Source organism: Pteropus alecto, unplaced genomic scaffold (genome assembly GCF_000325575.1).
Source record: "Pteropus alecto unplaced genomic scaffold, ASM32557v1 scaffold7, whole genome shotgun sequence".
NCBI classification, from domain to species: Eukaryota; Metazoa; Chordata; class Mammalia; order Chiroptera; family Pteropodidae; genus Pteropus; species Pteropus alecto.
Genome location: NW_006494614.1, coordinates 44,891,600 through 44,907,676, shown reverse-complemented (window position 1 = coordinate 44,907,676; position 16,077 = coordinate 44,891,600). Strand labels below are relative to the sequence as shown.

The window sequence follows — 16,077 nt, the reverse complement described above, 5'->3', positions numbered from 1 at the left end:
CACACACTACTACATATACACACTTATTAATCAATAACTTAACTTGGCAGTCCTATGAATAGACTGACTTTTTTTTTACATACACTTGAATAGCATTCAATTCTTTTTAATTAATTAATTAATTTTTATGGTGACATTGGTTAACGAAATCCAGTAATTTTCAGCTGTGCATTTTAACAGTAGGGGATATATATATTTACATTGTGTGTTTACCTCCCATAGTTAGATTTCTTTCTGTCACCACATATTTGACTCCTTTTACCCCATCTACATCCCCCCTCTCCCTCTCTTCTAATCTCTGGTAACCATTAGTCTATTGTCCATGTCCATGAATCTGAACAGACTGACTTTTATACAATAAGGAAATCTTGAGGATGGAAGTTATGATATAAACCTTGCTATAAACATGAAGAAACAAGAAATTGCTATTCTCTTTCTCAAAGTCTAAAACCTGATTTAAACAAAACAAAGTATAACTCAGCCTGAACAGAAAAAGCACTAACTTTCAAGACAGAAATAAATCTTTCTACAGCTAAGGCAAAATAAAACATTAAGGCAGTGGCTTGACTACAAGTAGCTCAAATACCCTAAGGAGGAAAAAAACCAATATCATTAAAAGGTAACTCCCTTTTCCCAGGTTTATAAACAAATGCTCATCATTATATATGCACAAAACTAGTCTAAGCCACCTTCCCAGAAAAACTAACCATCACTGGTACGTTAAAACATCTTTTGGGTCCTATTTTTATTTTTTTAAGTGGGGGTGGAAATCATTATAATTTGGTAAAAAGCCTTGGGATATGCAGCCCTAAGAGTTAAATCATCTGGTAACTAATACCGATAAACTCGAAGAAAAGTAATTAGAAAAAAATATACTAATCTCTAGTCCCAAGATAAGAACCTCTCTACATTTCATGAAAAATCCCCAAAGACAAAGAGCCCATACCCAGGGAAGAAGAGAGAAACAAACAAACTTGTTCCATAATTTTGAAATAAGCAGAACTATCTTTCCAGATCTTCAGCCCAGGAACAGTTCTGAAATTTTAGACCTCTTTTTCCTTAACAATAAAGAAATTTGATGAAAGAAATAATGATATAAATGTTTGGATAATATTTACTTTGAAAATAACTAATCTATTTTTAGGACCTGATGGAAAAGTGATATGCTTCCTTTGTATTTATATTATTGATTTTACTATTCATATAATTAAAAAGTCAGAAAAATAGCCTATATAATAATTTCTCAAGTTTAGAAGTTAGATAAAAGATTCCCAAATATCTGTATAATCTTTTCCTTTAGCTCCCACTGAATTATTCCAAAATGAAAAATTTAACATTTATGAGCAATAATATAGTAAGTATGTCATTCCAGAACTGAGTGTGCTTCAACTGGTTGATTATTCCTTTTCACAGTAATTTCATGGGTTTATTATAACCCAGTTTTGTCACCTATACTGAGCATGTGATCAATTCCAAGCTACCAGTAACTATGTGAAATGTCCAAAGCACCTCCATAATCCTACAGCAATGTTCCAAGCCTAGCTCTACAAGGAATCCAGTTATGGGGCTCTACCAACACTTCAAATCAAAACTCAGGCAAAAAGAAGAAAAAAGAAGCTTATATAAGAGAGTCCAACAATAAAGATTTAGAAAGCCTAAAACTGTACTACTTGTCTTGCTACCTACCTCTCCCCCTTCCATTCTCCTACACTTTATCCAAAGCTGAATGACTCTCAACTAGTACCATTCTCTAGCAACTCCAATCCTTTCCAACACTTCTCTAGACCTGTTCTATCTAACCATACTATTTCTCTACTACCTTGCATTCCAATTCACACAGCGGATGACCAACACATTGTATTCTCTTTTCAAACCCACGGCCTAATTCCCTATTTATCCAAGCTCCTGTCCAGACTCACCAACTCACCACAAATTTATATCCAAAGTTTTCCCTCAATTCTCATTCTTATCGACCTCCCAGCATCACTAGATACCACTCACCTCCTCATGTAAAAACTCTCTCCTCTATTGGCTTCTGTAATCCTACTCCAGTTTTCTTCCTACCTCTCCAATTCTTCCTTCGCTGTCTTCAGTCTCCTGGCTATAGGTCTTCTCTTAATCACAGACTCTGATCTTTACTTCTTTCTCTATACTCTAACTCAGGTTTCAACTCTTTTATGACCAGCTTTGACTGCTTCTGAAACACCAGTAATCTGCTTCCATTGTTTATTAGACTTTCTCCTTGCATTCATTCGCCAAGTGTCTGCTACACGCTTTTCAGTATGTTAAACGTTGAGGATTCAAAGCTCAGTTGGCCTTACAAAGATCATCTCTGCCTTCAAGGACAAAAGACAAACAATCAATTTTAAAACAATGTGATAATTCCTACATGTACATACAGAGATGAGGAACATACAAATAATATGATAGCAATGGTTTCCTATATTGAGATTACACACATTATCTGCATGCATTATTTCAATTATTTCTTATAACTAGTAGATATAAAACTAAAGGTAAAACTCCTTATGTAATTTAATACCAGATCATACAACTAGTAAGCGACTATTTCAGGATTTGAAGTCAAATTTGTCTGGCTCCAATATCTATGCTTTTTCTTCAAACTCAACGCAAACAAATCTAAATGTGATGAGTCAGGAAGGAAGTCCTGGCTAAGATCAATCAGTATTTCAAGTGAGTGTCTAAAGCCATGGTCAAGGAAAAGAGTGCTCAGTAAAATGACTAACCTGAGAAAGAACTTAGAACTTAGATGTCCCCCAAAACCCTCAAACTCAGGAAGTCTAAAAATAAGCTCAAGATCTTCTTCAAAGAACTACTATATTTCATTAATTCTAAGACACGCATTTTTTTAAATTTTAACATTTCTGAAACTGGTACATAAACATGATGGTGTGTCATGGTTTAACTGGCAATATTGTTTCCTTGCTTAATGGTACGTTAAACAATGGTGCCTCAGAATTTCCGGTTTCTTAAATTTGATAAAATAAGGCAACTTCCTCCTAAATGTAATCTTCAAATTTAAATCTCCAATAGCTAATTTTTTAAAATAATATCTCCTCTATATATCCATTATTTTCCATTTTCCCTACTACCACTCCAGTTTAAGGTTGTATGTATCAAGTGTGCACAGATTAAATACCCTCCTCACTGGTCTCCCCGAATCCAGGGTTTCCCTATTCTAAATTATCAAGTACAGCACCATAGATTAATCTTTCAAAACTACCATGCACTCATGCCCCTCTCCCTCTCTAAAATAGCTTCTCACTACACATATGCAAAATCCCAATATAGTTTCAAAGACTTCCATGATTTTGCCTGAGCTAATCTTTACAGACTTTCTTTGTCATTAATCAACATAAGCCTTCTACTCTAGTCAAGCTCTTCTGTTCACGGTCAAATGTTCTAACTTCTATCAACCTTACCAATCCTCCCATCTGAAATGCACCCCACCCTGATGCCTTTTATATCAAATGCCAAGACTCACCCCAAACTCCATAATTTCCATCAAATTTCCTTCAATCATTCCAAGCCATACCCTCTTCTGAAATTCACAGCATGAAACCATTTTGAACATTGCTGTATTCAACCTTCGTGGAGGTATGTCTGATTTCCACAATAAAATTAAAAGGTTCAAAGGCAGAGACTCTATTTTGCACTTACACAGTATATTTTAGTGGTTAATTATATAGCCTCTGGAGTCTAACTACATAGGTCTGACTCTCAGCTCCACAAAACTTTCTGTGTGACTTTGGGTAAGTGACTTAACCTCTTTGTGCTTCAGTGTCCTCATTTATAAAATAGAACCAATAATGGAACCAAGTGTCCAATTTGTAAAATGGAACAAAATGGAACCAATGTAAAATGGAACCAATCCTCAAAGGATTGCTATGAGAATTAAATGATCATGTAGGACTGTAATTGAAACATATAAGCACTTTCTAATTGTCAATTGCTACTGTTTTTGTTAATAAGAAAAGTCACCACATAAGTGCTGGAAATGCTACATAAGTGTTAGCTATTATGATTATTTAGAATCTCCATATTCATGGTACCTAAAATAATAATAAGTATAGAGCATGTATTTAGTACTGATTTGATGGAGAAAAGGAGAAAAAGTCTTTACATGAAAAGAAGCATTTTAGAAAAATATCTATTTCTGATATTCTAGGGAGCAACTGGAGAAATCTGTACAGGAATAGCAAGAAATACCTATTTTGGGGTCTACAACAGCAATGTATTCTCAGGAGAAATTAACAGAAGAATGACAGAAAAAAGGTGTTCCATAGGGAGCAGAGCTGTATGTTCTTAGACCCACACATACCATATATACCTGCACTATAGTTTTTAGCTGAGATTGTCATAAGATGCACACAAAACTTCTTGGTGAGATTAAGATAAACAGGTACTTACTGAGCATGCCTCTATAATTGAGGTCCATATCCCGGCTCTCTGATCGAACTTTAATAGCATCCAGAATAGCATCAGGAGACAATAGCCCTGAAGGCCTCACAACATTCAGAAGTTCAGTGAGACTCATCAGAGGTAAACGCACAGCCTGCATGATTTCAGCATGATTCTCTTTTGAATTGTGCTTACACCAGTTTAACAAGGCTAGGAAAATATCTTTTTCGGGAGCTGCAAATGAATCTCTTAATACGATGTTTAAAAGTGCTGTCTGAAAAGGATAAGAAGGAAAAATGCCAGTTATTATGGAGCTCAACCATGTGCAGGATCAATCAGTAAAATCTTACAGAACGGCAACTATCAGTTATATTTAGACAATTAACTCTTTTTGACCATCTTCTGTATTCTTTGTGCCATATACTCTCTTGCACATTATGGCTGTGTGAATAGTTGTAGGTATCCTGTACCACTACATCAAACATCTAGTCTTTCCAACACATCTGCACCCATCTTTAATAAAACAAGAAGAAAAGTGGCAATGCGAGAAGCTATCATTCCACATAGGTTCTTCAGGAGAGTTTTCACTTATAAGTAAGATACATCTGCCATTTAAATTTCAAAATCCTTTGTTTCACACTATTGCTGCACCATCATATTTTTGATTTTCAGATTTTCAGACTGACATCCAGCAAAATAGGTGGAATCCTCAAAGACCCTTGCCTCTAAAAATAAAGTAGGATAATAAAAATTATAGTTTAAACACAAAGATATATAGCTTTTCAAATAGGTATTCACATTCCAAATATCCAGGCCCTAAGAGAAACATAGAAAGAAGGGACAACTACCAGGGTTCAGAGAAAGATTTGAGCAAAATAGTTTCACTCCAAGTATTACACAGTATAAAAACATCCTTTTATAGTGAATTTTGAGTCAGCAAAAAAACAAAAACAAAACAGTGACCTAAAGGCATCCAATGATGCATCTGATCTCCTTTATGAATTTTCCTTCTTGTAATAAGGAATTATTCGTTGCACTCTCTGTCAAAGAAATATAAACCAAAAACTATTATGCAACACCACAAAGGAGCCTATATGGCTGTTATCACATTGAAAACAACCACTCAGCATCAAAGTCTCTTTTGCATACAGAATTTAGAAGAACTTTAAAAGAAAACAGAAGCAGTCTGCCTCTCTCTTACAGAGGCAGGTGGTTAGACACACAACTTCTTCTACACATATGATTTTTATTTTTTATCCTTAGTCTACTACTTTATTTCTACTGTACAGATAGAAACAAAACAATGTATGCCTGTAAATTATTTGCAGACAATGACACACCTTAGAAAGGGAGAGGAAGCCTTCACTTGAGAGCACCTCCTGAGCATTTCTGTCCATAAACATGCAGCACATACAAGTTAACTTGGGAAGTGAGTAGAGACTGGCAACATCAAAAGTCATACAGACATTCTGAATGTTAAGTATGGTGCAGAGATACTCAGAGGTAGAATCCTCCAGCTCTGGAAATCCATATTTATGAGCCAGGCTCAAAAAGTCCAGCAGCACCTCCTCCTTCTCATCTGTCAGTGTCGCCCGCCCAGTGTAGATGTACTTAAGTAGCATTGTGAATGCTTCTGCAGTGGTATCTTGGAGAGGGATTTCTGCCTCGGGCTGAGATTCTCGCATTCCACCATACAGTAATGCTCTGCATGTCAGAGAAGAAACACGTGAGAAAAACCTCAAATAAGATTTGCTACAAAATTATGAAATAATAGTTATCAACGTTATACAAACATAAAGTTGTTTAGTGACACAAAGACTCAGGTAAAGAAATGCATAGTAATCATTTAAAATAGTTCTCTAAAGAAACAAAGAGAAATAATTTTAAAACTATGTTGAAATAATTCTATAAACAACTGGACTAATGAAATACTCTGAGAGCTCAAGATATGTAACAGACATTTCATTAAATAGAAAGATGAAAGTGCTCTTTTGAGAGGAACAATGAAATCAATATAAACATGTTAAAGGCCAATAAGGCAATTTAAAAAGTAAAACTCTATCGGAAAAGACATAATCAGGTAAAAACAATTAAACACAATCAGGTGTCATTCTTCTCTGTTAGACTGGCAGAAAAAAAAGCCTATTAATATTCAGCGCTGCAAAAGCAATGGAAAAACGCTCTCATATACTACTTTCAGAGTGTAAATGGGCACCCCTTTTAGGAAAGTAATTTAAGTAATATCTTATTCAAATTTAAAATGTGCATACCCTTCAACTCGGTATTCTCACTTTTAAGACTCAATTCTACAGACATAATAGAACATGGTAAAGATTAACATATAAGATTATACAATGAAAAATGGAAACACTAGAAAAGATTTAAATGTCCATCAGGAGGAACATGGTTTAAAAAAGCTGTGATATAAACATTCTGCGCAGTGATTAGAAAGATCAAGGGAGATCAATATATACTGTCTTGGAAAGATGTCTAGGATATAGTAGGTAAGCTGCAGACCCATATGTGTTGAGGAGAAAAGTGTATGGCACATACTTATATGTATGTGTATGCACATAGGTATATATAGATATATCTATTTATATTGAGAAAAATCAGGAAATTCATATTAAACTGTTAATAATGGTTGTCTCTGGGGAATGAGATTAGATAGCTGGTAGGAAAGGACTTTCATTGTTATTTTGTAAATTAAAAATGACACTGTAATGGAATTATGGATGGCTGACTTTTTTTATCTTTTAGTATTTGTCAGATTTTAAAAAATCCCCACATTATTGCTTTTCTGCTCATCTAAAAACAAAAACCAGACAATTCAGTCAGGTAATAAATTTGAATTTCTACCTCTATTACTCTGTGAGAAATATGAAGCAATTAAACCTTTAATCTATTAGAGAAGAAAGGGTGGACAGAGGAAAATAAAGGGAGGAACGCATAAAAGAAATAGTAAGGAGTGAGAAAGAAAACAAGTAAAAATGAGAGCAGGAGAATAAGGGACAAAAAGATATCCCTCCTGCGCCTCACATTCTCAGAGCAGGACTAGCATTTCAAGAGTTCCCTCCATACTTGCCTAAGACTCCCCCGACCCTCCCTCAGGATCCAGCATTCTTGCTTGCCTCAGGAAAATAGTTGAAACCATCCAGTAAAATATTCATGCTGAATATACCTCTTCACTTGGTTATACTCTGCCTAAAAACACTCTTGAAGGTTTTCATTAATCCAGACAGCATCCAATCATAACTTTAAAATTACAAGATTAAAGAACATCTTCCTGGGGATATCTCACCAAGACTTAGTCCTACACCAGTGTGATCCATGATATTTATCTGGATTCTCAATACCTTAAAAGTGGTTTTGATGAGGTTTCCTTGGAACCCTAAATATGAACCCCCAACATATAGAAAGTTCCCTCCTGTACAGTTAGTTTAACTTTATCTGGGAATTGATAAGCTTTGTGACAATACTCAACAAGGCCTCTCTTGACTGCTGCCAGTTAACTTATGTTTGCACATGAACAGTGTCAGCAATGAGAATCTAAGATAGCACTGGTAATGACTTTGAGTTTAGCCTACTGAGCCATCAGACATTAAAGGTAAAACAGCCAAAAAGAGACATCAAGAACAAAGTCAATAACTGAAGGAAGTATATTCCATTCACTCAATGTGATCTTCAAATCTCTAAAAGTATTTGAGTTTAAGAATATACCGATCCCCTAAAAGGTACCCACATACAGTTGTCTCAAATTATTTTTGAAAGAGGGTAAGGTATATACTATTAGCAAATATTAAACATAAAGCTAAAAAGTTCTGATAAGAAAGAATGGACTCTTAAAAAACACTTTAAAGTAATGAGTGGACCAAAAGTAAGAAAAGGAAAAGAAATACAAAAGAAAAAGTGTGCAAGGACAGAGGCTTGTAACAAATAGTGACCAGACCAAGGTCAGCTGCCTTCGGAGAGCTGACCATTATTGAGAAGAAAAAGAGAGTGTCAGGTAGAACTCTTAATAGACTCCTGTATTTTCTAGACTCCCAGCTTCATCTACAGTGGCATTTTACATGTACAAGATGGAATGTTCTAAAAATGTTTATAAAGTACTGCAAGAGTTCTAGCTAAATAGTTAAATATTTCCAAGAGACATACTTTACTACAATGTGTGTCTCTAGGTGTTGCTGTTTTGCTGTCAATTAATTCTGACTGCAGTTTTCAATAAAAGATAACTGAAATTTTCTCTAAGCCACTGGCATCTTGATTTTAGATATTAAGTTGCCCAGGCAAATCCATGATTTTATGGATATGGACTCTATGGATTTATCAAAGATAAATTACACTCTGCAATGACTCTCTTTTAACTAACATTAGGTAAAATGTAGGGTAATAAGAGCTCAGTTTAATATTTATAACCCTGGAAATTAAGGGTTAGAATAACAAACAATAGCTACATATAATTTTTATATTAATTAAATATATAAATATTTTGTTTAGTTCTACTTCTAATATAAGTACGAAACAGTCTCAGTAAATACTTAAGTTTTATTTAATTTGGGGTTATCAGACTGCCTGTCTTAGAGACAGATGTGCTGGGTTATCTATAGATCCTGGATGTCAGTAGTCTGAAACTAAGAGGTATTCTATTCATGTTCATTAGCAAGTCCAGAGGGCAGTCTGTCTATACAGCAAGAAGCCTATCTGCCAACAAATCATTAGCCATCAACTGTGAGGAGAAAGTAAGGGAAACAAAGATGCAACCTGAGAAATATTCTAGAGTCTTGAAAATTAGTTGATTGGGTACAGTCTAGGCAGGGGAGCCTTCTAACTCTATAACTCTAACTCAAGATGGCTCCTGAAGAGAAAGGCAATTTTCAAAACATAACAAAAAGTCTACAAAGACAAAATTCTTATAGATGTAGAATTGAAGGATTGCTAGTATTTATTGTTATGCTTTGTTACATAGTTTTCATAGAGTAGAAAATATCAATGTTTCCTACTAGTGACTTGAATCTTCAAAAATATTACAGACTTACCGAAAATACTGGCACCTCGCTGCTAAAATTACCCTGTGGGCAGGAAAACGTTTCTTTTCCACGACAAATGTGACGTCACCATATTCTTCCCCAATCAACAAGGCACCAATATGTTCAGACAAAATGTGCACATGATCAATTTCCCCCACTGCAGTAAAGGGGCGAAGAGGGTGGCTGTTACTCATCTTGTGGAATAGATGATAGTCGCTGATCTAGTATATAAAGAAAGGATGAGAGTTATTGGGGGGAGAAAAGTATACTTAGAAAAACACATACCATAAACATAGCTAAGTAAAAATTTAAAGTACTTAAGAAAATCACATGAGAGAGATTTCATCATTAATCCATTTATTCTGGAAAGCAATTTAGCTTGCTTCCATTAATTCCACTACCTTCACTGCCTTATCACATTAGGAAAACAAAAATAAATGCCCGGTCTTCAAACACTAACAGCACTTAGAACTATCACAGTCTAGATCGCTGTGCCCAAATACAGGTCCCTCATTCCTCAGTACCTCAGGAAAAGGAAAGTCAACAACCAGAAGATTCCTCTTTTAGCACAGATATATTTAATAAGGTAGGGTACACTATACCCAGAATAAAAGTCATTCGGGCACAGATCTAGACCTAAATCACGGAGTAAACTAAATCATCACATTTCAAATAATTTCAGAAGTTTTGGTCTAAAATCATCTTAAGTATTTTATAAAAAATATAAAATTTCTAGATTCACAAAATAACTTGACATTTTTTAATGAAAGTTTATAGCAAGCATCCTAATCCTGCTCAAAAAAAGAAAACCCGAAATATTTTTCTCAAGACTGTAACTTCTAGTTCGAACTTGCAGCTCTGATGATCACAATGCAGGTGTTTACCACATTATTACATTTATTCTCATTTACAAGCACTTCTTTGCTTTTGTATGCAATGCCTTTCTGCAAATGTAACTAAAAAGCAAAGAACTAAAACTTGATTAACATCTTTACATTTTGAAAAGGGAAATTATGTGCTTTGAAAACTAAAAATGTTTATGTTCTTAAGTCTGTACAATATTTGCAGGTACTGCTTTTTCTGGTGTAAGTAACCCAGCCTTCACTAGCATTCAGGTGCCCAAGGTGGAAATGTGGTGGACACCTCAGAGGTGAGCCAGCTACCCTACACTACACCAGAGACTAGGAGAATTGAGCTGGATATGCTCTCTCCACTAGCCCACAACACCTTCTTGAACTCTCCATTTGGACCAGGAAGGATTAAAGGGTAAACCATTCCTAATCTTTCAACTTTCACATCCAGATCCATTATTAGCAAAGTGTGTGAAAAATAGTCTTTACCCCAGTGAGTACAGTGGAAGCTCCTCATGGTCCAGGTTCTCCAGTTACCTGCTACTCCATGCCCACCTCCAAAAGAGGGAGTTACATCAAGGACTGTCATTTAGAGGAACATGGAGGATGTTAGGCAAAGAGACAAGCTCCTGGCCCCCTACAGAGTAGGAGCGTCAGAGGGCTAGCAGCATACTCTCCTTGTTACCAAGGCAAATCTCTTTCTTTCAACTGCAATCTCCATTTGAAAGCCCTAAAAACGGAATCAACTCCAGTCAATTGTGTATGAAAGACCAAATTCAACTTAAGAAGATCAACTTAGGAGTGTCAGCAAATCATGTGTGAATCAATAATCTAATGTGTGATATAACAGTCTAACACAGGAGCTGGCAAACTCTCTGCAAAGGGTCAGATAGTAAAATATTTTTAGGCTTTATAGGCTATACAGTCTCTGTCACAATACTATTCAACTAAAAGCAGCCACAGACAAAAGTAAATGAATGAGCATGGCTATATTCCAATAAAACTATTTATAGAAAAGAGTTGGACTTAACCCTCAGGCTATAGTTTGCTAATCCCTGCTAATAACATATGATTAAGGACTGACTAGATAAAGAATCAGACTGTTTTTGTTTTTTGTTTTGGTTTCTGGCTAGGTTACCCAATCAATGTTCAAAATAACATGGTCACTTCCTATGTCAGCCATGAAATTCTGAAAGTGACTCGTGCCTGATTTCAAAATCTCTTTCTTCTTCAACACAAACTCTCTCTCACATCACTATCTAATATTTCAATGATGATGCATAACTCTAAACAAAACAGATGCTTTCTCTGGCTGAAACGATGCAATGCATATACAGCCATTGTGAGATATTGTGGGTTCAGTTCCAGACCACTGCTGTATAGCAATAAAGAAAATAGTAATCTTTTGGTTGGTGGAGGGTCTTGCCTTCAATTTGTAAAAAATGCAACATTTTTATGGCTCAATAAAAGGACGTGCAATAAAACAAGATGTGCCTATACCCAGTGAATATATTCTCTGGTATAACATTCTCTTAAAATTTTATCCACATCATCAGTAAGATTCAAATGATTGACTAAATGGTTCTTGATGGACAATGACTGATTTTTGGTTAACTCAAAAGCAAATTTATAATTCTTCGATTGATACATAATAAACATTAATAATATATATATAAATATCATCTTAATAGGTTCTCCAGATCTGTACTTAATACATACAATTTCATTTTGTTAAATTTACATTTTAATTATGCTTTTCCAACTAGAAATATAAAGTGAAAATTGATAGGTATACAAAACAGCCACTTATATGGAAATAAACACATTTTTTATTGGCATATAGAAAGAATTTTAATTAGACCAGTGATTCTCAATGAACTCGCCAGACACTGGAATCACATGGGAAGCTTAAAAAAAAAAAAAGATGCTTGAGCCCCACCCATCAGAGATTCTAATTTAATTGGTCTGAGATGTGATTCTAATGAGCAGCATGGAAAAGAGGCACTGATTTAGACTCTGTTGTAGGTTCACAACCCTTACATAGGTGTACACATATATAAACAAAATATCTGCTGACAAAATTAGTTTAGGATATGATTCCATTTTAAATCGTATTGCAAAGAAGCAAATGGTGCTAACAAAGTTACCAATGTCACAGCTTGTATGCAAAATATATTTTCACCGGATGCCCTAGCTTATCTACAATGTGATAGTTTGGGTCCACTCACTTGCATTAAAAAAAGCATGTGTTAGAAACCATACATCAATAAACTTAATTTTTTAAAACACCAATTTTAATTTGATAAATAAAATTGGAAAAAACATTTTAAGTTCATGGAGTAAAATTGTTTATTGACTTGTTTCTTAAGCTTTAAAACTTACTCTGCCACTAATGACATAGGTGATTTTGACAAATTTTCTAACTTCCATGAGATTGTTTCTACACCTGTAATGACATGGTTATATTAGGGATTTTTTTAAGTTATGTTTTTTAACTCTGCCACTGCCTTTTAATATCGCTGTTTTGGCCTATCACATAAAATGGACTCTCATGACAGCATATGGTTGTACTCATGTCTGTGATTTACCACAGCAAAAGAATACAAAGCAAAATCAGCAAAGGTTTTGAAAAAGCACATGGAACAAAGTCTGAGAGAAACCAGAGAAGAGCTTCCAAGGGTCCTCTCCCAATGGAGATACACTGGATGTATCCTCCCAGCAAGATGTGACAAAATGTGTTAAATGTTACCAACCAGTAAACTTATTAGACACTCAATACCTATGGTGTTTAATGAGGGGGGCTGTTAATGTAGATAGCTCTTGTCTGGCGTGTATCCAAATTCCAGTCTCCAAGAATGAAAGCAGTACTGAACATAAACCACAATTGTTTATACAAACGGTTTAAGCGAGCTTATCAATTAATAGCAAGAATCTTTCTAAAATCTATCTCCTGATGCCAGAAAAGGGACAACTTTGCAAGCAGCCCTTTCTAAAGGTAAAAGTTCAATACTGCTATGTTAACTCTTTTTTCGTATGGTCCAGAAACAGAGAATCTAATAACGTTAGCAAAAGCACTGAAAACAAGGAATCTAAAAGCCTATCTGATACACTTATTTAATCTTAGATTTGGATAGGACAAAGTATACTAAAAAAATAATCTACCCCACCTGTCCAAATGTATTCCTGACCTCTGACCTCCCAATATGCTAGATTCAGTTTTATGAACAGGTTTCTTCAAAGCTTCGAGAATCCAATAATTCTAATGTTAAACTATTCCTGTGCAAATAGGAAAAAGTAGTTTTCTGCTTCTTCTTATGAAGCCAATGTAACCCTGATACAAGATGTGACCACAACCACACACTGAAAAACCAGTATACATGAAAAAAATATTAGGAAACAGAATTAAGCAGAAGGATGCATGACAAAGCAGGTCAATTCCAAAAGGATGGATGAATATTAGGGAACGTAACTGTCATCAAATTAAAACGTAAAAAAATTAAAATATACAATTAGCATAATAAAAACTAAAATACCTTTTATGCAATCATTAATGTTTATTTTTTAAAATTTTAATTGAATAGGAATAAAATGATACTTCTTTAGCTTGATACATACAAAGACTAACTGTAACAAATGTAAGCATCTGGTTAATAATAAAACACTAGAAATATTCCTAGAAAGTTCAGAAATAAGATATCTAATCTTATCATTATTAATATTTTTCTGGAACCAAACAATGCAATTAAGAAAACCAAGTTAAAGGTAAACTGAGGAAGAAACAAAGGCAAAATCATCACTACTACTGATAATCTGCCCACATGAAATAACTGTGAGACTCAACTGAAAAGATGTAAGAGAAAATAAAGGAGATTCACTAAAATGACCACATAAAATTATTATATAAAAACATATAGTATCCTAAATTACAAACCATCAGGTATAAACGTCATGCTGTATACCTGAAACTAATATAAAATAATATTGAATGTCAACTCTAATTGAAAAATTAAAATAAACATATGGAAGAAAAAACAAAAAAAAATAAATAAATTTAAATAAAAACAAATAAAATAGTATCCCTTTATGCCAAAATAACCAGCTAAGAAAATGAGAAAAAAAATGCAATTTATAATTGCAAAACACATGCAATAACCTAGAAATAAACTCATAGAACATGTAAAGGAAATTATAAAACTCTATTGAGGGATTTCAGAAAAATAAATGAAGAGACATACACTGTTTGGAAATAGACCAATGTTGTAAAGAGACCAATCATCTTTAAATCACCGTATTAAAAACACATATTTAATATTTTGTTGTACTTTATATTGTGAACAAAAACAATGCTTTACTAACAGCAAAATTCAACAAAACATTCTTGGTAGGGACACACAGTTAAAAAACAATAATTTGACAAACTGGCACACATATTAGAATATTGAGAATGAGAAGTCAGAATTTTATATTTATCAAAGGTTTTTTTAAGCTAACAGCATTCTAATTAATACAGGAATTAAAAGTAGTGTATATCATAATCACACAGAGTTTTTAAAGTAAATTGGGATAAAGGAGTTCATCTAGAAGAATAAATATGTAATTTATTATATCCTAAAAAAAAAAAGAGCAATAAGAGGGGGTCAGCTTACTGGATGAGAAAGCAAATGATAAATTAGAGCAATTAAAACAATGTCACATTAGAGAGACAGATCATTGGAGCACGTTAGTCCAGATCTGTCACATTAGAGAGACAGATCATTGGAGCACGTTAGTCCAAGTATATGTACGAATTCTGTATATAAAACTGAAACACTTCAATTCAATGGAAAAAAATACAGATTTCTCAAAAGGTTTGGCTAGCCATTTTGAAAAAAGTAAGCTGAATATTTACACAAGAGCATAAAATTAAGTACATAAGGATATTAACTTTAGCACTTTCTGTAACAGTAAAAAATTGGAAAAACTTAAATGCCTATTTAAAGGGAAATGGGTAAACAAATAATGGTAAGTCTATACAATGGAATATTATATAATGACTTAAAAAGAATAAAGTTAAAGGCTACTGACACTGAAAAAAATCTTAAATATATGTATGCATGTGCAAGAAAGGTGAGCTGGAAAACAGTATTAGAGTAAAATCATACTTTGTTAATAAATAAAAAGCAAGAGTTACCCAACTGATCAGTGTTATGGGAACATTTTTACATAGTGCGCTACATATTTTTGTAATGTTTAAAAATTTTATTACAAGTGTGTTTTATTTGTAATAAAACTATATATAAATACTTCAATAACTTTGGCCACTAAAATTACAAAATATATTAGTCTGTGTATGAGACAGCAAGTGTTTTAATTTGCCACAACCAATAGTGCCTGATTTAGTGACTAAAATAGAATGGTAAGCAAAGGGACTATATATTATCTCCACGGTAAAAATTAACAACTTGAAGGTAAGGACAAAAAGTTCATTACACTAAGACAGGCAAAACATAATGAATATCAGATACCTGAGTAGCATAGTCTACTAGGACACTACCTGATACATCCCAATTAAAGATCTTCACCTTACGGATTTCAGCACGACTTTTTCTAGACTTAAGGCAGATTTTCTCAGATGCAAACAAAATGCTCAGAAATCTGCTTCAGTTGACAATCCTGGAGCCTAAAACTTGCTGATGTTCACAAGATAGGGCAGGTGTAATCTGTTTACTTAAGCTGTTCCTTCAAGGTGGGAGGAAGGAGAAAAGTAGGAAGCCAGGAAAAACAGGGACTTACTCTGA

At 34.1% G+C, this 16,077-nt stretch overlaps 1 protein-coding gene across 1 annotated transcript in view; it reads right to left on the bottom strand.

Moving 5' to 3' along the window:
* The window catches only part of BTBD9 (BTB domain containing 9), a 59,668-nt gene that overhangs the window by 13,150 nt on the left and 30,441 nt on the right, over positions 1 to 16,077 (bottom strand). The window contains exons 2-4 of the mRNA XM_006926849.3: positions 9,459 to 9,670; positions 5,763 to 6,126; positions 4,432 to 4,696 (exon numbers count right to left, since the gene is read on the bottom strand). Coding sequence (XP_006926911.2) covers positions 4,432 to 4,696; positions 5,763 to 6,126; positions 9,459 to 9,643 — 814 coding nt within the window. The 5' untranslated portion in view covers positions 9,644 to 9,670. The remainder of the gene's footprint in view (positions 1 to 4,431; positions 4,697 to 5,762; positions 6,127 to 9,458; positions 9,671 to 16,077) is intronic.